The sequence below is a fragment of the Poeciliopsis prolifica genome, unplaced genomic scaffold (assembly GCF_027474105.1).
Source record: "Poeciliopsis prolifica strain line A6 unplaced genomic scaffold, Auburn_PproV2 SCAFFOLD034, whole genome shotgun sequence".
NCBI classification, from domain to species: Eukaryota; Metazoa; Chordata; class Actinopteri; order Cyprinodontiformes; family Poeciliidae; genus Poeciliopsis; species Poeciliopsis prolifica.
In genome coordinates, this window is record NW_026562409.1 from 5,267,178 (window position 1) to 5,290,568 (window position 23,391).

Sequence of the window (23,391 nt, forward strand, 5' to 3'; positions counted from 1 at the left end):
AAGTCACGTTGCGCAAGCGCGGACAGAGCGGAAGTGACCGGCGAGAGAATCGTGAGAGCACGAAGATAGAATCAACTAACTTGATTGACCAGAGTTCGGTTGGTCGTTCGGTTTGTCAGTCAGAAGACCACTGAGCGATTTATATCCAAACAACTGTAAAATCAACAACAATATCCTATATCAACAACTTCTTAAAGATTGATCCCGCCATAAGAGAGGGTACTCAGCAGGACAAGGAGGTATGAAACGACCGCTTTTACGGTGTTTGCCTTCCCTCCTGTTGGGTATCTTCCTGACTACTTTTATCAACTTTATACTATACAATAAGTAAGTTTCTCTTTAATTTATTCAGTCATGCAGTCGTACTTTGTCGTTTTTCCTACACAGCCATTCCTACTGGAATATGAGGAGCAGTCAGGTAACAGTTTTTTAACGTAGGCTAATCTTATTCGTTGTGTCCATTGCCACGCAGGCGCCATTGCTATGAATTTAGACAGGAATACCAGGAAAGAATCTGAAAAAGGGACACTGTTTTGCTATCAGTGGTCAACAGTACAAAAGCTAGATAAGGGTATCACATTTAATCCATCAGGAAAAGGTTTTATTAAAAAGAAAATCAAGAAAGTGGGAAGAAGGTCAGTGCTTGGGCTTCTGTAGCTGTTGTCTGTCGTTGCTTCAGCAACGTTTTTTGAGTCTTTGGAATGAATCCGATTTTATCTCCGTCATTTTCACTTCGCCTGGTGAAACGCAGTCGTTGTAATTTCTAGAAGTTTCATAAACGACAAAAACTGGATCAATTTCAAGTTTTCAACTGGGAAATTTCTGTAAAATGTAAACGGCCCGCTAAAGTGTGTGTCGGTTGGAACCCATTGATACTAGAGATTAGCATCAATGCTAGAAATAAGCATCGATGCTAGAGATTAGCATCAATGCTAGAGTAAGATTTAATATCATAATAATTATTAATACAATTATTATTAATAGTAGAAACCAGTCTGCTCCCCATATCTGGAACTCACTCTTGTCAGACATTTGTAATATTGACTCTCTTCTTTTAGAACTCAATTGTTTTCTCTAATTTTATTACATTGAGTATTGAGTATTGCACTCAGTGTGTAAGGTCTGTGTTGGAAAACTATCACCAAAATGTGGAAAAATAAAAGATATGCAAAAATTAAAGGCTTGTGTAAGAAGTAAAGGAATCACTACTTACCTGTCTACCTTGATTTGAAAATGACCTTTTTCTGGTTTCACAGCGAGAAACAGTCTTTTACCTCACCTCAAGATGACTGGTGAGTTCAAGTTTCACCACGTGACCACGTGACGTTATTTTTGTTTTTGCCCCAACAAATCAAGTAATTTTTGCCATATTTCTATGTGTTGATGTGCAACAGGGAGAAAATTTATGAAATGCTTGAGAAGTACTCACAACCCTGGGTTAAAAATGAAAACAAGCACAAAGAAATCAGGTAAATTTATGATTAAATGCCTCAAACTAGAAAATGAAAAATTCTCTAGTTATAATGTTTGCTATATAGACATGTCTTATACTCAAAGATGGCATTTGTGCATGTCTTTCATTAGTTTTAGTACATCTTTATCAACATTTTTATGAATTAATTTCTGATATTAATCCTGTAGTCCATTTAAAATAATTCTAATTCAATCATTCTCACATATTGCATTTCATGTTCAAATTAATAAGGCACAGAGATACAGTGGTAAAAACTTGCAGTATATATTATATTGCGTATTGAAACATTGAAAATAACTGAAAATACATCAAGGAACAATTTAAACATCCAGTAACCCTCGGAGATTACCAATAAATCAAACCCAATTTTCTTAATTTTGGGAGATTGGTGATCGACCCATATTTAGATGTGAAGCTGATCTTATCTACTTAAAAATCCACTACTGTTCTCTGTTTGTTGGCGCCAACATGATCTTTAAAGGTCATCAGGCCATTAATCTTGACAGCTATAATTTTTTTATGGAGCAAGACAGAGCAGTTTAGATTTGCTGCACATATTATGATGTATTCAGCTAGGTTTATCAAGTTGTCTTTGGATTGTTGTCTATGTTGCCCAAAAGTAGTGTTCACTGCCCTCTTGAAAGTTCACAACAATGTTTTTTACAAAATTAATATTATTTCTAATTGAACAATGTATAAAAAAAAAATATGACAGTTGGTTGACCCTTTTTGTACAATGGCAAACATTTACATTATGCTAACTTCTGAAAGGTTGCTAAGACATGATTTTGTGATTTCCCAGGACTGAGCTTAGCCTCAAGTGCAATGGTTTGGAGAATGCCATCATACTCCACAAAAACAGTTCATCTGGAACAAATATCACCTTTGATGCAGAGAAAAAGAATAATGTCAAAGTGAGCTCAGAATATTCTCAAACATTTGTCAAAGTATGTAGTGCTTTATTTACTATTACTGCCTGATTATCCCTTTCTTATAACATCACTCTTTAAGAATGTGATTTCTGGTGGACTTTGATATTATATTTACTATCATTCTATGTTTTTTTTTTTTTTGTTTTGTTTTTACCCAAAGCATTTTGTGTTACAATTATTATATTTTATATTGGAGAAGGAAGAACTGGTATCTACTAGTGAAATGTTATTGACCATAAAGAGATGTAACTCCTTATTTCTGAAACATGTAGTTGTACAAAGATGATCCTTCAACATTTTTACAAATTTGACTTTTGAACAATTAATTGATCTCTGCTGTCTCTGGGTTCAAGTTTTTTTTTCTTTTCTTTTTTTACCACTTCTATTTTCGACTACTTCTATTTATAATAAACTTCATAGTGAAATCAAACATTTATTTTAGACCTCAGCTTATCTGTAGGTTTGGTGGTAAAATAACAAAAGTTTGACTTTTGGCCAAACCTGGTCTATTAAAAAAAGTAGCAGACAACCCAAAGCTTCTCCTTCAATATTTGGTGAATATTCTAGGATGAATTTAATATTATTTTGTAAAATATTGTTGAATTTCCTGTTGATAATGATTGCAGAAGCATCCAGTCTTTCATAAAATGTTGCAGTCATGTGCTGTTGTTGGAAACGGAGGAATCCTGGCAAACAGCAAGTGTGGAAAAATGATTGATTCAAATGATTTTGTGATCAGGTATAAACATTGTGTAGGGCATGTCTTTTAAATTAAAATGAAACCAAATCAAATCAAACTGTTTATGTTACTTCATCAGGTGTAACATGGCTCCTTTAGTAAATGGATATGAGGAGCATGTTGGGGTAAAAACAGACATTGTAACAGCAAACCCGAGAATTTTAGCTACGAGGTGAGGAAACAATTTAAGCTGTAACACCTTAAATTATAGTTTTTTAAACATTGTAACTCACAGCTGTTTTATATTGTAGATACGGCTCGCTTTTAAGACGTCGACGCAGGTTTGCAGAGAGTCTGGTCCAATATGGCAACGCCATGTTGCTGCTTCCTGCATTCTCCTCTTCTGAAAACACAAAATTATCTTTCCGGGTTTTCTACACCACTGAGGACTTTAAGTTGCCCATCCAGTCTGCCTTCATGAACCCAAAGTACCTGGAGAGTCTGGCAGTTTTTTGGGGCTCTCACGGAATGTTGGAAAAATGTCACAGCTCAGGTTTTATGATGGTCAGTCTGGCGCTGGAGCTGTGTGACAATGTGCATCTGTTTGGATTCTGGCCCTTCAGTGTTCACCCAGACAGCTTCCAAAACCTGACTTACCATTATTATGACGACATGAAAGCTAGAAAAAAAATACATGTTATGTCAGATGAATTCAGGTTTTTGTTGCAGTTGCACAACCAAGGTGTGTTGAAACTGCACCTGAGAAAATGTGGACCTGATTAATAGACAATTTTCATGTAGGTGCTTGAAAAATATTTACATGTCGTGGAGTGATGGGTATTTTCACTCTTGAACATGATATTCTGCACAGTAGGGGACTGAAGACCGTCTGCTCTGAAATGTCACCGAAAAGTGAGAGCAAGCAGGCAGAAGCAACAGAAGGGGATGAAATGCAGAAGCTGACAACTTCTTTGCACCACCCAAATTGGTGATGTCCATTTGATAAGTTCCTGGGGCTTTCAATCCCTGAACCTTCATGCAGGTCACTTCATTAAATCCAGCAAAGAATGATGTCTATTTTATTTATTATCAAGAAAAAGGCAAGAAAAAAAGCCAAACCAAAGAATGTCCTCACGATCCACCACATAACATCTGGCAAGTTTTCCTTGATTTGATTTCACCGTGCATTCCCAACTTGTAAAGGATGATCTTTTTTGTGAAATATAACTGGGGTTCACTCAAGGAGTCTTCATTTTAGTTTTATTTATTTTTATATGACGCTCCAATCATACAGGTGAAAACCCTCAAAAGAAACAGAAACATCTAAATTACATTGTGAACGCAACAGGACAAATACACTGTGAAAATCCTAAATACATTTCCACTGATTTAAGTCATTTAATCCTACAGCATAATAAATATTAAACATTTTAAAGTAAAATTTAACAAATAAATTAGCATTTTCTATCAATATTTGTTCTGCTTTAACTAATAAACACCAAGTGCATATAAATATATACATTTCTTTTTTCTTTTTTTTTCCGTTAAAACAATCAAACAGTTAAAGTCCATGTAAAACAGTATTAGGAGCTTACCGGCTGTCCTTCACAGTTTTTTTTTTTTAAAGATTTGCACAGTTTACACCTTGCATGCGATCAGCACTGAGCCACACATGCTGTGCCACTTTCTCAAACAAGAGTGAGAGGTCAGCCACACCTAAAATACACTTTTCGATTACCAGGAGCTTGACTAAACCTGGTTCTCAACTCTAGCAGGCAGAGCACAAAGAAGCAGCAAAAGGAGAGTGGCTTCTTGGCAGTTCACCAGAACATCTAAAATTTTACATATTTTTGCACTTTTACAGTTTGTCACTAGCTCAGGTGCTGTTGGAAATTTACATACCGGTCATCAAAAATTAATGGTAATAATTTGGATTATCTGATTCACAAACTAAATATTTAGTTGCAAGCTAAATATTTAATTTGAAGATTTTTTTTTTGTTTACAAACTAAATATTTAGTTCCAAATATTTTGTTGGCAAGCTAAATATGTATTTTGAAGCAAAAAATGTTTAGATAATATGCAAATTAGTTAACCGATAACTGGAAGTGCACTATCATAATAAATGTTGAATCTGGAGATGTTGACGCATTTAGCTAAAAGCTAAATTAATTTTCCTTGTTAATTGAATATTGAATTTGAAATTGTGCCATCTACAAATGAATAAAAACAAGACTGAAAAATGATCCCTCACTTTTTTTCTATGCTGTGATTCATGTGAACAAACAACCACAGTTTGTTATAACATTCATCAGTAACTCGGGTGTGCAACAAAAAAACTGGAAAAACAGGAAGACAAGCTGCAGGCAGGTGCAAGAATGGCCAATTTTATAGATACGGCAAAAAGAAAATACTAACACTTTTAATCATAGGAGCATACTTATTTGCTATTTCATTCGTTCATCAACTTTTCCAAGGCTTTCTAGGTAAAATTATTTAATTCTTTTCAAATGTTTTTATTTATTTAAACACTCCATTCTGTGGAATCTGTTTGGAAAGGTTTTGTGAATTTGAGGTTAGATTTAAAACATTTTAGAACCTGAGAAAGGCCAAATCATTTGTATGCTTCACATCTATACCTCACCTTTTTGCTTGTTTACTAAACATGGTGGGAATTCTTTTTGCATGTAAGGGTGAAAACATTGTGGAACATGAACGTTTACACTTTAAACATCAATAGCACCTTGATCCAAAGCAAGGGGCATTGATGTCACTTACAAAAATAGAGGTAAAAAACTAACTTCATTTGATATTGTTTTGATGTTTAAGTATTGAATTGCATACTTAATATGCAATTCTCATATTTTCTGTTAAGTCAGACTTAAGAAGTCATATTTAGGTTCTGAAACCTAAACTCTTGCGTGGCCTACTCTTAGCAGCACTGCTCACTACTTTCAGAAGCTTATGTTTGGTAGTAGTGGTAAGGATTTCTTAAAGATATTTTGGATTAAATTTAAAAGTTTACAAACAGCAGTAGGGTTTTGCTTTGAATGTTGATTCTTCTTTAGTCTTGATTAATAAGATAGAGTGAAGACAGCTAAATGTTTATGTTAAGCTGTAACAGACAAAAATTTACAAGGAAAACTAAAAGGAAACAGTAAAATACATTCCTGGACATTAATAAAAGCATGGAACTGTTACTAGAGAGATGCATTTTTTCCCATCGTCTTTGAAAGACAGCAAATATATTCAGTGTTTCATGTTAAATAAAGTAGAGATAAACCCATTTGTTTCTAGTGTAATAGTTGCTCATTATTTTAACAATGGCTGTCAAAGTATTTCAGCTTGTTTTTGGGAATTATGCATTACATTAAATTTACTGAATACCAAAAGATCCTTTATGATTGTTTCCGAAATCTGCTTGTGTAATTTTTCCTGTTTAGGGAAGAAAATGGGAAAATTGCTACCAATATTAGCAAATTCAATAATAGGGACAATGCATTTTTTGCAGGACCTATGAAAGCTTTAAAACTTTATGTTTGGACCGATCAAAAGGAAAAGTGATTGAGTCTTCTAATGTTCTTAGCAGAAATCAATTATTGACACTTATAATAAAACAAACAAAAATCCCGGTCTTACTAACAGATTACTAACACGAGTGGGTATCGCATTTCATTTGAATAAAGCTTTTGTTGTAATCCTAGCAGTAGGTTTGTGCAGTTGGTCATGCTTCACTGCTTATTGGATGACATAAGAAAACAGCGGTGACAAAATAGGAATAGTTTTATGACAAGGGGTTCACATGTCAAAGCAAACAACGCTATTGACTTTTGATCTTTGTCTAGTACATTGGCAAACAAGCAGGAGAATTTAACAACATGTATGTGATAGTGACACTCTACTGATCTGTTGCATGAAAGTTACTGTACTTTAAATGTAAAAATATATATATATTTGTGAAGGCAGTGCTCTTATTGTATCTGAATTTCCTCTAAAGTGATCCTACTGATCAATCTAATATGGAATATATTCAACGACAATGTTCTTTCTAAAGTTAAAGTATTCAAACAGATGTTGGATAAGCTTCAACTATTGAAGGTGTGGATCTTATCTGAGAAACAAAGATATGCTGTTATGCAAAGGCAGAGGGAACTCTCACAATACTAAAAAATACAACAAATAAGGGCCAATAAAATTTTAAAAATCAGCAGCTGTTGTGCTTAAATGGAAAGCTCAAACAAATCCACATCAAAACAATTGACTTTTTATTTCATTTCACACATTTTACGACGACCACAACTGTGAATCACAATCCAATCAAAGTCAAAGTTTGCACAACAATTACTAAAATTGCTTTCAAACATAAACAAAAGAAAGCTATGAAATGGAAAGATGTTTTTAACATTCTTTTCTCTTCACCAGAGACTGGAAACTTCTCAACACACAACTTCAGCAACACCATGTAAAGAACAAAATCACTGGTTCCTATAAGGAAATCAAGTGAGAAAAACTGGTTTTTGTTTCTGTTTTCTGTTTCATGTTATATCAGATGTCAACTTGTCAACCGGTACAATGTACTTTGTGTCTCAGGGAGAAAAGCAAAGGAATAGAAATTTGCTCTGAAGATTCTCAAGTCTGGAAAAATAAAAATCAAGAAATTGAGTAAGTATGTCTTCTTAAGGATCTTAAGAGTTGTAAAGCTGTTATCCATTAACCAACAAACCAACTGCAATAAAGCTGTGTAAAGTAATTTTCCATCTTTATTTTACAGTTCTTTAAAATGTCTCTTCTTTTTGGTTTCACAGCAAGAAGCCGCCTCAGCGAAATGATCCCCAGTCTTGTCAAGACTGCAGGTAAGTTCAAGATATTTTTATCTTGTCTTCATCTTTATTTTTTTCCCCAACAAATGAAGTCATATCAGACATTTTCATAGACATTTCTGAGTATCTGTGCTGATGTGCAACAGGGAGAAAATAGAAGAAATCCTACAGAATTATTCACAACCCTGGGTTAAAGACGAAAAAAAGCTCCAAGAAATCAGGTGATTTATTCATTAAAACCCTCTTAACGTTTTCTATGTTGACATGTTTTATAAAGAGGAATTGCATTTGAGAAAGTGTTTTTTTTAAAGATTTTCCAAATTTTTGTCTCCTGTTTCATTAAAAAACTAATCATTGATTATTTACACCTAAAGGTTCTTCCAAATGATGTTCATTTAGTTACTTTTATCAAATATTAAATGGCAAGTTCTAATTAAAAAGGGTCAGAGATTCTGCAGTAAAAACCTGTAGTAGGTAGGCAGCTTTATAAAGAAACATTTTTAAATGAACAATGCATAAATAAAACACCATGACAGATAGATCACCCTTTTTGTACAATGGCAATAATGCTAACTGCTAAGAGGTTGTGATTTTCCAGGACAGGGCTTCGCGTCAACTGCAATGGTTTGGAGAACGCCATCATAACCCAGAAAAACAGTCCAATGGGAACGAAGATTGTCTATGATGGGGACAAGGGGCATACTCTCAAAGTGAACTCACAACATTTTGCAACATTTGTCAAAGTAATTTGGGCTTCATTAAGAATTATTCACTTATCATCGTTCCTTATTACATCGTTATTTAAGAATGTGTTCAATAAAATTTTGACCTGTGGTGTAACATGGCCAACATACAAAAAATTATTACGGACAACGCTGCACTTTAACCAACACCCTCAAGATTCCCCCAAGAAGTTAAGCTGAATGTTCTAAGACAAAATCAAAAAAGATTATCTTATTTTGTAAAAATGTTCTTGAATTTCCCATTCGTGATGATTGCAGATGCATCAGATCTTGAATAAAACGTTGCATTCATGTGCTGTTGTTGGGAATGGAGGAATCCTAGCAAACAGCAAATGTGGACATCAGATTGATTCAGCTGAATTTGTGATCAGGTAAGAACATATTTAAGTGTAAGACATACATTTAAGAATAAAATGAAACCAAATCAAAGTAAACTGTTTATGTTACTTCATCAGATGTAACCTAGCCCCTTTGTTAAATGGATATGAGGAACATGTAGGGATGAAAACAGACATTGTCACTGCAAACCCGAGCATCTTATCTAAAAGGTGAACAGGTCTCCAGAAACAATTCCAACTTTATCACATTAACTTACATTTTCTTCAAGCTTTGTAACTCAGCTGTTTTATATTGCAGATACGACTCGCTTTTAGGCAGTCGACGCAGGTTTGTGGAGAGTCTTTGCCAATATGGCGATGCCATGTTGCTACTTCCTGCTTTCTCCTACGTTGTAAACACAGCAATGTCTTTCCGGGCTCTGCACACCATTGATGACTTTGAAATGCCCCTCCAGTCTGCTTTCATGAACCCAAGCTATCTTCGGAGTTTGGCTGTTTTTTGGGGCTCTCACGGATTGTTGGAAAAACGCCACAGCACCGGTTTTATGATGGTCAGTCTGGCGTTGGAGCTGTGTGACAACGTGGACCTGTTTGGATTCTGGCCCTTCGGTGTTCACCCAGACAGCTTCCAAAACTTGACACACCATTATTATGACAACAATGAAGCTAAGAAATCTGTACACGTTATGTCGGATGAGTTCAAATTTTTGTTGCAGTTGCACAGCCAAGGTGTGCTGAATCTACACCTTGGGGAGTGTGGAACAGAGGAATAGATTAGCTAGACCACTCTCATGTAAAGGTTTAAAAAATATTTGTTACAGAAGAAAGAATATTAATTGGATTTTCATCACTCCATGTCCTTGTTGCTTAAAAAAATCATGGGTGTCTTTACCATCGAACATGACTTTCTGCACAGTAGCAGACTGAAGTCCGTCTCTGACCTTAAAAGTATCAGAAAGGTGAAAGCAAACAGGCAGAAGCAACAGCAGGGAGCAGGGTTAGGGTTTTTATATCACAAATTGCTTCTCGTTGATGCAGAGCTGAGAGTCAAAGTCTGTTTTAATTAATTTAACGTTGTAATATATAAGTTTTGTTTTAAAATAATCAGCAAACCTTTTGTCATGTGACACATTTCATCTTATAAAAATGGTTTTGTATACAACAGTGCATGCCAGTGAACGTAACAGCTTCTTAACACACCAGTGGAATCAGTGATTTAAGTGTACCAGGTAAAACAGAAAAAGCAACAAGACAGAAACTTCTGGAATATGAGTGACTGCAAATTTCAGTCATGGTAAAAAATTCTGCAAAGTTCTGCATCTGCAAGTTATAGGGGCTTAGATATTTCATTCTTGCCCAAGCTTTTTGGGGTGTAATAAATTTTTAGTTTCTTCTTAAATTTATTTATTTAAAGACTTGGTTCTGTGAAATGGTGAGTGGTTTTGTACATTTGAGGTTAGCTTTAAATAATTTGAGAAAGTGGGAAGGTTAGATCATTTATTTGTTTCACATATAAAACTGACAGAGCTTGTATCTTTTTCTTTTCTTTCTTTTTTTTACAACATCCATCAGCTGAAAACACTGAGTTCCTTTAAATCAAAGCTAAATAATTAATTAATTATAATCTTAATATTTGATAATGATTATTTTTGAGGATTTTTGACAACGTAGTGTTTGCTGTTCCCAATACAATTAATTGCTGCTTTTTATTTTTATAATGTAAAGCATTTTGAGTTTTCAATCTTTTTCTGAAATGTGAAATACAAATAAATGTCACTTGACTTCACTATTAGTAAAACAGCAGGTGTTTGTTGTTTAGTCTGTGTTTTGTTCAATAATTATGGTTTCTTAGTAAGTAAAAGTATTTTTTGTGGTGAAGAAAAAAAATCTGAGTTACTCTTTTCATGTGAAGACCAGTTTAACAGATTGAAGGCCAATGTTGGAAGGTAAAAGGTAAGAAGCTCACGGAAAAGTGCTACACTGCCACCGAGAGGGGGGACATAATCTCTGCTGTGCTTATAGAGAACCTAAAGCTGAACATGTTGCTGAAAACATATTCGAGAGAATTTATTCCTAATGAACTCAGTAACTGGTGTGAAAAAGTGTCACATTTCATTGGTTCAGAAACTCAAACTAATTTAAATATTAGGCAACACAAGTGAAAAAGTAAACATTGTAAATACTTGATTACAGTTGTTGCTGCTCGGAGTAGGCTTAATATTTGACAAATATTTCCTTCTTTCAAACCTTGTTTAAATTTTCTAAATGTATTTTTTTTATCGCGCTGTGGTGAACAAGCAACATGATGACTAGTGAAGTTGAGTTGAAAAAGCTACGTGAATTAGCAAAGTGTTAAGCGCAGAGTGATGAACGTTGTCACAAAAAGTTTAAAAAGCAAGAGGAAAAAATAACTTGACTTACTAACTAATTAAGATGGTTTTTGTGGAGGTTTTGGTTTGGCTAAAAATCTTATGTTGGAGATTTACAAACTGGCTTTGAAAGGGAAACCAAACTAATGATGGCAACAATGGCCACATTAATTTATTTCAGTTTCCACAAGATACTAAGTTGCATGAAATGAAATGCAATGTCATATTACCCAGCTTAGTGAATTAATGCCAATAGTTTTTTCTCAACAATTTCAGGAAAGACATTAAAATACAATCAATGTCTCAACAGATGCTCATATCAAGAAAACGCTTTTACAAAGTTGATAGAACAGCTACAGAAATGGTTTATTGGACGTGGTGACAGTTTCATTGTTTGAAGTGATAAAAGCAATGTTTAACATGTAGGAGGGAAAGATGTAAGTGGGTTCAGAGAGCATGTGATGGGAAATGATAGACGGCTATAAACAGAAAGACAGCAAAACCTGATATATGAGGTTAACCTGAAGAGGAAAAGATGAAGAGACAGCTCTCACTGCATTTGAAGCTTCTCATTTTGGGGAGCCTGATAACCATTTTTCTCTGGTATACATTCAACAACAAGTAAGTTCTGCGTGAATGATGCAAACAAGATTTAAAAATGTATGAGTTTGTTTGGTGATAAGGAGATAAAAGCTTACTTGGGAAGAGCGGCATGATGTTGTTTTACTGAAGTAATTGTTCATGTTGCAGATATGTTTTCTACAAAACTAAAATAATAATAAAAAAAACATTAAATTAATGTTAATAATTTTCCCACAGGGTCTGCAAAAGCATTTGACACTTGCTATTTGAGTTAAACTGTTTTTTGTTGTCAGTGGAAGAGAGTAAAACTGGAAACGTCATTAACCAACCTTTTTTTGTAAACGTACCGGTATTTTGTTTTTAGTTTTTACCTGCATTTAAACTAAACTTTTAATATGTTAATAAAACAAACACATTCTGATTTTAGCAAAAAAGGAATCAATGAATTATTGTAGATATAAAAAATAAAACGGTCTCACACTTTTGCCTCATAGAAAAATCAAAGGGTGAACACTTTATATTTTTATTTACAGCTGGGGTTATTGCAGCGTAAAACTTCAACCACAAGTTCCTCAACTTAACACAGACTCATCTAAAGAATGCAGGTGGGAACAAAGTGTTAAATGTCTTTGCTTCATGACATCTTTGCTCATTTTACAATCAGGGTCAAAATTATGCTGTTTACTTACTATGACAGGGAGAAAAAACACATCCTAGATCTTTGCTCTGCGTCCTGGAGAAAAGAGAATCAAAAGTTACGGTAAGAAAGTCCCATAAAAATTTGTATTAATAGTTTTACATTTTCTTTTCTTTCTAGAAGTTGTTGTTTCAAAGCTTTTTCTCTGTCCTTAGTCTGGACTGGTCAAATCTCCAACAAACTTTTCAGTTTTTACAGTGGTGCAACTAGACTTTCATACAAGCAGTGGCCAGAAGAGGACCAAAGTTCTCTGAGGGGGTTCATTGTAAAGAAAACTCTCAGTTACAGGGGTCATTCTTTGCAATTTGATCCAAAATTGGCAAGAAAACTATCCTTATTTCTGGTGGTTCCTGAAGTTGCAGTTAAGATATTGCACTTATTCAATATCTTTAAATGCAGCTTTAATTTTTCCAAAATTAATTTTTTGTCTTTTTAGAATTAGAACATAACAAACTAATCGTAATTTGTTACTCCAAAGGCCATTTTTGTTTTTACCTCAGGCATACGTGTGTTTGAAATTGTTCATGTTTTGGCTATACAGGCACTTGGGGCACCGCTAGTATACAACACCTAGTAGCAGACGAAGACTAAAGGAGAAGTGAATTTCTAATTTATGTCTAACTACAAAGATTGATATTATACATTTAACTTTTTTAGCTACTTTTACAGTTTTTTCAGCAGCATGGGTGCATTGCAGGGGTTCCCTTTCTTTCTCAAAATTCTTTGTCTCAAGTCCTTGTTTCATTGTGTGCTGATAAGAGAATCAAATTGACAATAATGTTGTCACTCTAATACTATTGTGGAGAGGTATTTTGTTGTAAGCTGTGGCTAAAGGTATTGTAAATTGTAATTGTGGCAGATTAATGGCGAGAGACTGAACAAGACTCACATTTATTCCACTTTTTTCTGACACAGAAATGAAAGACAACAAAAGCCTAAAAATGAAGATAATGCTCCTTCCTCTGATTCATGTGAAGACTGCAGGTAAGAGTGAGCAGGTTTATCTTTTTCTTTTACGGCTCTTTTCTTGTACGGCTCAAAGAGCACCAAAAGATAAGCTCTTTGGTGCTTGTTTCTGCATTATCAAGTCAATTTTTTTCAGCATTCACAAGTCTTAAGGTGTATCTGCATGTGTTGATGTTCCACAGGGAGAAAATAAATGAATTGTTGGAGAGTTACACTCAAGTTTGGAAGAAAAATGAAGACAATAATTTTGAATTCAGGTAATGATATTCTAATGAAATACAAAGTTCATGAGGTGAAAGAGAAAGATAAAAGGCAGACAAGCAGTCAAGGCAAACTTACAAACCCAAATATTTGTTACACATTAGTGAATAATGAGAAAGACTCTTGAGGGAACAAAGGAATACAGGGAACAAAGGTAATAAAGTCAACATGACAAACCTTAAAATTCTATAAATTACTTCCTTAAAGTGTACCGGCACATACTGCGTCAACCTCTTATTTGAAGAACAAAGCAAATAAAGTTGGTAAATGAGAACCTTTGATACAATGGGTTATCTGATGAGAACCCATTTCAACAAGTTGCCTGCATTAATCATTCATAAGCAGGAAAAACTTTATAGTTTTTGCTTACAATCAGTGAAGTTAGAGGTTTATCTGCAGAAAATGGCTTGCTTTGAGTTATGTTTGTCCCAAGCGATAACACTTAAAGCTGACATGTTACTTTTATGTAATTTGTTTTCCACATTTGTTGAATCAGAATTTTTTCTTTTTTTTTTTACTGTAAGAAATTTTCAGTTATTGCAGACAAACAATAGGCTGTTTGTTTCCCCAGGACTCGGTTGAGCCTCAAATGCAACGGTTTTGATAATGTCGTCTTAACGCAGACAAACACGCCAGTTGGATCCACACTTCCTTATGATGGGGAAAGAACAAGATTCCTTGAAGTTAAAGAAGAGCATTTTAAACATTTTTTTCAAGTAAGTCAATTAAAAAATTAAAGTAGCAACAGATAATCCTTTCTTTTGCAGTATTCTTCATTATCAGGTTTTTTTAACACATGTTCAGGATTTTTTGTGAAACTTAACTTCCAATTATTTGCAGAAGATTCCTCTATTCACTTCAAAATTGATCTAGAATATTGTAAAGAAAACAAATGCATTTTATGAAGCTGAGCTACTATGGTGGAATTTTTCTGCCGTAACTTCAGAGCACACATTTTCAGTTTGAAAGCAGTATTCAATGTCTTTCTTCTCAAAACTTATATCAAAAGCAGGAGGAGAAACATCTAAGAAAGACTCAACATGGTAGTGTTTCCTTCATAGTTACTCATTTATGTTTCCTGTCTGCAATGTCTTTCCAAAACCAAGTGCAGCCTCCAGTCACCCCTGCCATCCTGTTTTGGGTCATCACTTCCTGTAGCTCTTAATCTCACCCTTCTTTCTGAGAGGGAGAAACTTGCAAATGGTTTACTTTCATTTTATTGTTGGATTAACAACTGCAGGGGCATCCTTTCTCAAATAAAACAAGGAAGACATGTGCTGTTGTTGGAAACGGTGGGATTCTGACCAACAGCAGCTGTGGAAAAACAATCGATTCAGCTCAGTTTATTATCAGGTGAGAATCTTTTCAAGCACAGAAAAGCAATACATTTAAATAATTATGACAGAAACTGTTTATTCTGCTGTTTTAGGTGTAACTTGCCTCCTTTGTCAAACGGTTATGAGAAAGATGTTGGCATGAAAACAGATGTTGTGACTGCAAACCCAAGTATATTCACACAAAAGTGAGCAAATCAATCTTTCTTACCCTCAGGCAATATTTCTTCAAGCTATTTTTCTCACTGATGTCCTGTTATTGCAGGTATGGCTCTCTTTTAGAACACAGACGTATGTTTGCAGAGAGTCTGTGCCAATATGGCAAAGCCATGCTGCTGCTTCCTGCCTTCTCCTATCGTATTAACACAGCATCATCTCTACGGGCGTCCTACACCATCCATGACTTTAGGATCCCCATGCAGCCGGTCTTCATCAACCCAAAGTACCTTCAAAGTCTTGCTCTCTTTTGGGACTCTCTCGGATTGAAGGAAAGACGTCTCACCACTGGCATTATGATGACAAGCCTGGCGCTGGAGCTGTGTGACAACGTGGATCTGTATGGTTTCTGGCCTTTTGGTGTTCATCCACACAGCCTCCAATACCTGACTCACCATTATTATGATGATGGAAAAGTGAAGAAAGGTTTCCACTCCATGTCTGATGAGTTCAAGTTGTTGTTGCATTTGCACAACCAAGGTGTGCTGAAGCTGCACCTTGGGGAGTGTGGACCAGATGAGTAGTAGTTACATTTGGCAAAGACATTTTCAGCATACTGTAAAACATTTGGGCCATATTGAGTCATGTCTGTTATCTTCTATTCTTTAAATCGAATATATTTAGCACCTTTTATATTTTACGTGTGTGAGTTTGTGAAAGATGAACTTACAAAAGTAAGTTGTATTAGTGTTGTCAAACCTCCAAGAGTTTAATAAACTAGAGGTTTTAGGTTAGCACTTAAAAAAACTGAAAGAAGAAAAGGAAAGGAGTGGGAACTATTCCCCAGAATGCTTAGCAGCATGGTTTTACATTCTGAAATTAAAATGTGTTACATTGATCTGACTCTTGTGTTTTATTAAGGCAAATGTTTATTTTAATGCAACTGATAGTTTGCAAAACTTGAGGATTATGTCCTGTTCACACTAAATGTTTTTGAGCAGAATTCATTGTGACGTTTCAAAAATTTTAATTCTGCAATTTGAAACAAGAATTTAAATTGTATTTATTTTAACTTTAACTAGGTGAGGGCAGTGTTTCTTGCATATTGTGAAATAATTATTTGGTTTAAATTGTAGCATTATTGTTCTGCTCCCACTGTGTTTCCAAGTAACAGTTGTGCAGATAGATAAACTCTTGAGACGGTTGACAGGCGTATGTCACTTTAATTGACGTTGCTTTCAATGCCAAAAGAGTGAAACTACAAATAAAGATGAAAAAACACAATTTAGAATACAACAGTAGTCAAGTCATACAAATAGTAAGGATGCAAATACTTAATACTGTGTAAATAACATGTGACAATCAACCTTACAAACATCAATCTTTTTCAACATAAAGGCCTGCAAATTCAGCTCAATATTCTCTCAGAAGTAATAAAGGAACACAAAGTACTTACAAGCAGTGCTTTCTGTAAACAACAAAACAGGATGAAGAATGATTATGAAGATTGATAAACTGCTGGCGTCAGTCATCATACATGTGTTTCTGAACTCATTCTACTGATCAAAACAAACTCAACATGGAAACACCACCATCTGCTGGCTGGGAAGAATTACTGCCAGCACACTCCCCGCCTGACATTGTAAGATGTCACCTTATAACTAACTTCTGTCACAGGTGTTTTTCAGCAGGAGAACAACTCCAGTAACTGGCCTCAAAAAGGTTTTACATGAACTTCCAGAACAGATTCTAACTTCAAGCTTTCTAACATGGCCATCTTGACTAGGAAAGGTATTAACCACAATACCCATGGGCCACTGGTTCCTCTTGGCTTGACAGTCCTTTAAAAGCACAAGGTCTCCAACTTGAAGATCAGGCTTCTCTGATTGCCACTTTCGTCGCGGTTGCAGGGTAGGTAAGTATTGACTCCTCCAACGATGCCAAAAAACATTGGAAAGATGTTGCACCTGCCTCCACTGACGTCTGTAAAGATTTCCACCCTGATAGTCTCCAGGAGGTACTGAGGAATCCCCAGTCTTTTGGGTCAGGAGTGTAGCAGGTGTAAGAATAAAGGGACAATCAGGATCGGAAGAGACTGGAGTTAAAGGTCGGGAGTTCACAATAGCAGTTACCTCAGCTAGAAAGGTAACTAGCACTTCATGGGTGAGATGCTGAGCTGGAGTACCTGACATCATGGAATCTAGTATGCGCTTTGTGATGCCGATCATGCGCTCCCAACTTCCTCCCATATGCGAAGCATGAGGTGGATTAAAAATCCATGAACACTCATTTTCATTTAAGAAACTCTGAATCGCTTGATTGTTGCAGTGTGTTGGAGTTATGCCAAGTTCCTTGCATGCTCCAAGGAAGTTAGTTCCACAGTCGGATCTCAGTTGCTTCACCGGTCCACGAATGGAAATGAATCTGCGAAAGGCATTGATGAAGCTTGAGGACTCCATAGATTCCATCACCTCGACATGAATGGCCCTCGTACTCAAACAACTAAAGATGACAGCCCAGCGTTTACTGTTTGCGCAGCCTCCCCGTGTTCGCCGAGAGGTCACAATCCAGGGTCCAAAGACATCGACTCCGACATAGGTGAATGGAGGAGCAACTGCGGTACGATCCATTGGCAGGTCTGCCATCTTTTGTTCTTCCACATTCCGCCTCAATTTACGGCAGATTACACAGTGGTAAATAATCGAGCTGATGCATCGTTTTCCACCAATGATCCAAAGGCCAGCTGACCTTAGAGCGCCTTCTGTAAATAGACGTCCTTGATGCTGAACACGTTGATGATAATGACGTATCAGAAGGGTCGTTAGATGATGATGACTTGGAATGATATATGGGTTTGCTTCATCACTTTGGAGATTAGCTTGTGCAAGACGACCTCCTACTCTGACGCAACCTGAGTCATCAATGTAGGGTGACAGTTTCCTGAGATGACTATGTTTAGGGATCTCCTTCTGATCTCTGATACATGTAAATAATTCAGGATAACTCTTGCGTTGAAGGCTGCTCAGAATGACACGCTTTGCTGATAGAAAGTCATCTGGGCTCAGATTCTTGCACATATGCCAACCTTGACATTTGCTTGTTTGATTCTCTTTCCTGTACAGTCTGACTATGTGAACCAGTCTAGCTATGGCCCTCAACAGTGACTTCCATGATGAAAATGACTCGAAATGACTTGGGTCTATGAAAGAGTTTGTTAGTACTGTTAGACAGCAAGTTACTGTAGGACGAATCTCTGGGTCGGATTCAGGGTCGACTAGGTTGAAAGAGACTTCAGTTTGTTCAGTGTGCTTACTTTGCCTCAGCAGAAAATCTGGTCCTGTGATCCACTTGCTGTTCTCCAAGGCTTTAGCTGGGATGGATCTTGAAGCTATATCAGCCGGATTCAACTCCGTAGGAATGTAGTTCCATTGTTCTGGATTGGATGACTTCCTTATTCTTTGCACCCGGTTACAGACATAAACATAGAATCTCCTAGACTCATTCTGAATGTAGCCAAGGACTACCTTGCTGTCAGTAAAGAACTTTGTTGAGTGGAAGGGAACATCAATCTCCTCAGATATCATGTCAGAAATCTCAATGGCAAGGACAGCTGCACAAAGTTCCAACCTAGGGATGGTAACTTCTTTTTGTGGGGCAAGCTTTGCTTTGCCAAACATGAAACCAAGTTCACTTTTGCCTTTTGCATCTGAAATCTTGACATAAGCCACGGCGGCAATTGCCTTAGTAGAAGCATCACAGAATATGCACAATTCTCTGTTTGTTGCATTATAAAAGGAAAGGGAGGTGTACTTTCTGGGAATCCTCACTTGTTCAAGATGTTTCAGAGAGTTCCTCCATGCATTCCATTCTTGTAGTTTCCTCTCTGGAAGTGGGTCGTCCCAGTTGATGGTTTCAGTTGAAAGCTCTCTTAGAAGAGCTCTACCTTGAATACTCACTGGGGCTGCAAATCCAAGCGGATCGTATAGACTGTTTACAGTCGACAACACTCCTCTGCGTGTATAAGGTTTCTCTTCATTCGAGACTTGAAAGGTAAACTCGTCAGTGTTGATGTCCCAACTTATTCCAAGGCTGCTTTGCATTGGTGGAGGGTCTGCTCCAAGGTTGAGATCTTTAAGACCCTTTGCCAGGTCCTCCTTTGCGAATGCTTTCATCACGTTAACATCATTAGAAGCAATCTTGTGCAACTTTAAATTGGATGTGGCCAATGTTTGTTGAGCATTTTTGACAATAGAGATTGCCTCATCACTTGATGAGAAGGAAGCAAGGCCATCATCAACATAGAAGTGACGTTCCACAAAATGTCTTGTTGTGTTGTCCTGTTTCTCCTGGTCTTCTGATGCGCGACGAAGCCCATAGGTTGCAACTGCAGGAGACGGACTGTTGCCAAAAACATGAACAGTCATGCGATACTCCACAATTGGTTGTTCCATGTCATTGTTTTCATGCCAAAGAAATCGTAAGAAGTTCCGATGGTCCTCTTTGACCAAAAAGCAATGGAACATCTGCTTAATATCAGCAGTCACGGCCACTTTTTCTTCTCTGAAACGCATTAAAACACCTAAGAGACTGTTGTTAAGATTAGGGCCTGTAAGAAGGACGTCATTGAGCGACAATCCATCATGACGTGCACTGGAGTCAAACACAATCCTAATCTGGTCTAACTTGCGAGGATGATAAACTCCAAAGAAAGGGAGATACCAACACTCCTCCTGTTCTTTGAGAGGAGGTGCCAATTCTGCATGGCCGTTATCAAGTATGGTTTGCATAAATTGTAGAAAGTGTTCTTTCATTTTAGGACGTTTATTCAGAATATGGCGAACAGAAGTAAGGCGCTGTAGAGCCTGCTGCCTGTTGTTGGGAAGGCATGGCCTAGGGGAACGAAAGGGTAGTGGAGCGACCCAACTATTTGAACTATCTTGGAAGACTGCCTTGTTCATTATCTCAAGAAAGATTCTTTCTTCTTGTGAGAAGCCAGGTTTTTCATCTGAGCTTGTTTGTTGAAAGATCGTTTCTCCAATGTCTGTGACGTCTGACCATTTTGTCTTTGTAGAAGTGCAGAAACTGACCCTTGAGGAACCGGGGAATCGAAGCCTTCGGCCACCTGAATGGCATTCTTACACGGTAGAAAGCGACTGGGCCGACCATTATCCAGGAAATTGGTTTTGAAGACACTTGCATAGTCGGGTTTGTGCGCCCCACCGAGGCAAACATCCCCAACTATGACCCATCCAAGAGCCAGCTTCTGAGCGAACGGGGCATTTAAAGGTCCATTACGTTGGTCAATGACCTTATGTGCTTGGACAACATCTCTCCCTATGAGAAAGAAATGCTAGCGTCTGGATCCAGCCTGGGAATTTCTGCAGCTATGTCCTGTAGGTGGGAGTGGTGTTGAGCAGTTTCAGGCGTTGGAATCTCATTCCGGTTGTCTGGGAGCGAATCACACTCAATAAGCGTCTCTAGCGACAGTTGTGACTGGCAATCCACTGATTCCACAATGAAGTTGTGAGCTCTTCTCCCCATTACTTCTTCCGTTCCTGCACAAGTCTTTAGCATGTAAGGATAAGATCTCCTTGCAATATTGAAGGCATCGAAGACTGAAGATCTGGCAAGGGACCTGTTACTTTGGTCATCCAAAATTGCATATGTTTTCAGCTTCTTCTCAGGAGACCCTTTTGGATAGATGAACACTGGACAGATTTTGGCGCAAGAATGGCTTTCAATTTCACTTCCACACTTGTGTACAGGTAGAGGTAGCAGTGGGTGATGCTTGATCTTGCTCCCCGCCGTGAACTGGCTGCTTTACAGCTGGTGATGGTGTTGTTGCCCAAACTGCTGGACCAGGATGAAGGGCTGAAATATGACTGTTGGTGCCGCATTCTGCACAGCTTATCTCTGTAGTACAATTCTTTGCTTGGTGATTGGTAGAGGCGCAACATCTGAAGCATATCGAGTTCTTCTTAAGGTAGAACTTTCGCTCCTCAAAGGGCATTTCTCTGAATGCTCTACATCTCTTCAGTGCATGGGGTTTTCTGTGGATGGGACATTCTTTATCTACATCCACAACCTTTGTCTCAGCTGTAAGTTTTGGTTGAGAGTTTACAACTTCTGTCCGACTTACAGAGATGGGTTCTTTCCTGCAGTGTCTTTCCTGATATTTAAACGTCTTGATAGGTGCTGGTGGTTGCTGGACTGAATGTCTAAAACTGGGATCATTGCGCATTTTTGCTTCACTGGAAACAAAATTGGCAAATACAGAAAATGGCGGAAATGACACAAAATGTTTTTCTTTGTATTTAGTCCCATGGTTCATCCACTTTTCTTGTATTCCAAAAGGCAACTTATCAACTACAGGGTGGATCCCCCTTGCTGTGTCGAGGTAGAGTAGACCTGGTATATAACCTTCACTCTTTGCTGAGTCGATCTCCAGTAGAAGGTCTGCAAGTTCTCTTAGGAGATGTGGATCTTTGTTTGAGATCTTAGGGAACTGTAGCATCCGTTCTAACAGTGCCATTTCTAAGGCTTCAGGAGAACCATAACATTCTTGTAGTCTGTCCCAAACTTTAAGTAGCCCTTGTTCAGGATTATTGACATGCACTGCTCTTAGACGCTCTGCATACTTCACAGACTCTGGGCCAAGCCATTTGATCAATAAGTCCAGTTCTTCACTAGCAGACAAATGTAAGTTACGGATTGCATTCTCAAAAGAGGATTTCCAAGACCAGTAGTCTCCTGGTTTGTCACTAAACTTCCTTAGTCCTCCAGTGAGTAGCTCACTTCTAGCCAGGAACCTTGTTAGTTCAGACATGTTAACTTGGTCATTTGATTGAACATCATGTTTGAAGCGTGGTGACGTGTTAAGTACAGGTTTACACTGGGATGGTCGAAGAACAGCTTCATGCTTGGTTGAAATGTTTGATGGAAGAGCATAGTCTTTCAGAGTGTCTATGGAACTGTCAAGTTCTTGTTTGGGTTGACAGAATGTTGTGGCTGCCAGTTCTTCTTTGTACTCTATAATGTCAAATGGAGCTAGGCTACCTTTTATGGCAAGTTGTTCTTTCACATAATTGCCAGTGCGTTCTAAAGAATCATCATTTTGCTGCTCTGGTTGAGACATATGCTCATCTTCATTAGCAGCTGCCTCATAAATGTTTGCCTCAGCATTAGCTGCCTCTGCATCACACTGGTGTTGAAGAACCAGTAATGTAGCTTCCAGTTCTGCTTTCTTAACTTTCATTGCGATTTCCTTTTTAGCAAATTCTGCTCTAGTGCGAGCTGCTTCAGCTTTCGCCCTTGCATTTACAGCAGCCATGCTTGCAGACGACTTACTTGAATTCGACAGGTGTGTCTTGCTGGAGCGAGTTGAGGGAGCCGTTCCAGCTTTTTGAGACATCTTGGGTAGTAGATCTTCGACGTAAACATTCACTGCTTGTTGTGTAGATCTGTGCTTTTTCACTGTTCTGCTCCCACTGTGTTTCCAAGTAACAGTTGTGCAGATAGATAAACTCTTGAGACGGTTGACAGGCGTATGTCACTTTAATTGACGTTGCTTTCAATGCCAAAAGAGTGAAACTACAAATAAAGATGAAAAAACACAATTTAGAATACAACAGTAGTCAAGTCATACAAATAGTAAGGATGCAAATACTTAATACTGTGTAAATAACATGTGACAATCAACCTTACAAACATCAATCTTTTTCAACATAAAGGCCTGCAAATTCAGCTCAATATTCTCTCAGAAGTAATAAAGGAACACAAAGTACTTACAAGCAGTGCTTTCTGTAAACAACAAAACAGGATGAAGAATGATTATGAAGATTGATAAACTGCTGGCGTCAGTCATCATACATGTGTTTCTGAACTCATTCTACTGATCAAAACAAACTCAACATGGAAACACCACCATCTGCTGGCTGGGAAGAATTACTGCCAGCACAATTATGTTAACACTCGCAATTTAAGATTAATGAACTTAAAAAACGATGTTAGATAACTCATCTTTCGTTAAATCAACTTTAT

At 37.2% G+C, this 23,391-nt stretch overlaps 3 protein-coding genes across 4 annotated transcripts in view; all 3 read left to right on the forward strand.

Annotated features, from left to right (window-relative positions):
- LOC129373852 (alpha-2,8-sialyltransferase 8F-like) overlaps positions 1 to 23,391 on the forward strand; it is a 41,337-nt gene that overhangs the window by 14,315 nt on the left and 3,631 nt on the right. The gene's annotated exons all lie outside the window — the stretch shown is intronic.
- On the forward strand, positions 48 to 10,721 carry LOC129373853 (alpha-N-acetylneuraminide alpha-2,8-sialyltransferase-like). Of its 2 annotated transcripts, none has more exons than XM_055051955.1 (11): positions 48 to 239; positions 1,257 to 1,292; positions 1,395 to 1,469; positions 7,508 to 7,585; positions 7,676 to 7,747; positions 7,891 to 7,938; positions 8,052 to 8,126; positions 8,504 to 8,648; positions 8,907 to 9,019; positions 9,104 to 9,196; positions 9,285 to 10,721. In XM_055051955.1, exons 3-11 carry the CDS (start codon positions 1,411 to 1,413, stop codon positions 9,757 to 9,759), a joined length of 1,158 nt encoding a protein of 385 aa, XP_054907930.1. In that variant the 5' UTR covers positions 48 to 239; positions 1,257 to 1,292; positions 1,395 to 1,410; the 3' UTR covers positions 9,760 to 10,721. The 2 variants fall into 2 exon arrangements, with proteins under 2 accessions (XP_054907930.1, XP_054907929.1); XM_055051954.1 differs by having other exon boundaries at positions 48 to 327; positions 9,285 to 10,720.
- LOC129373855 (alpha-2,8-sialyltransferase 8F-like) lies at positions 11,744 to 16,224 on the forward strand. Its single transcript, XM_055051957.1, has 9 exons — positions 11,744 to 11,976; positions 12,471 to 12,542; positions 12,635 to 12,697; positions 13,550 to 13,618; positions 13,783 to 13,857; positions 14,433 to 14,577; positions 15,102 to 15,214; positions 15,291 to 15,383; positions 15,461 to 16,224. The coding sequence occupies exons 1-9, from the start codon at positions 11,891 to 11,893 to the stop codon at positions 15,933 to 15,935; spliced, it is 1,191 nt and encodes a 396-aa protein (XP_054907932.1). The 5' UTR covers positions 11,744 to 11,890; the 3' UTR covers positions 15,936 to 16,224.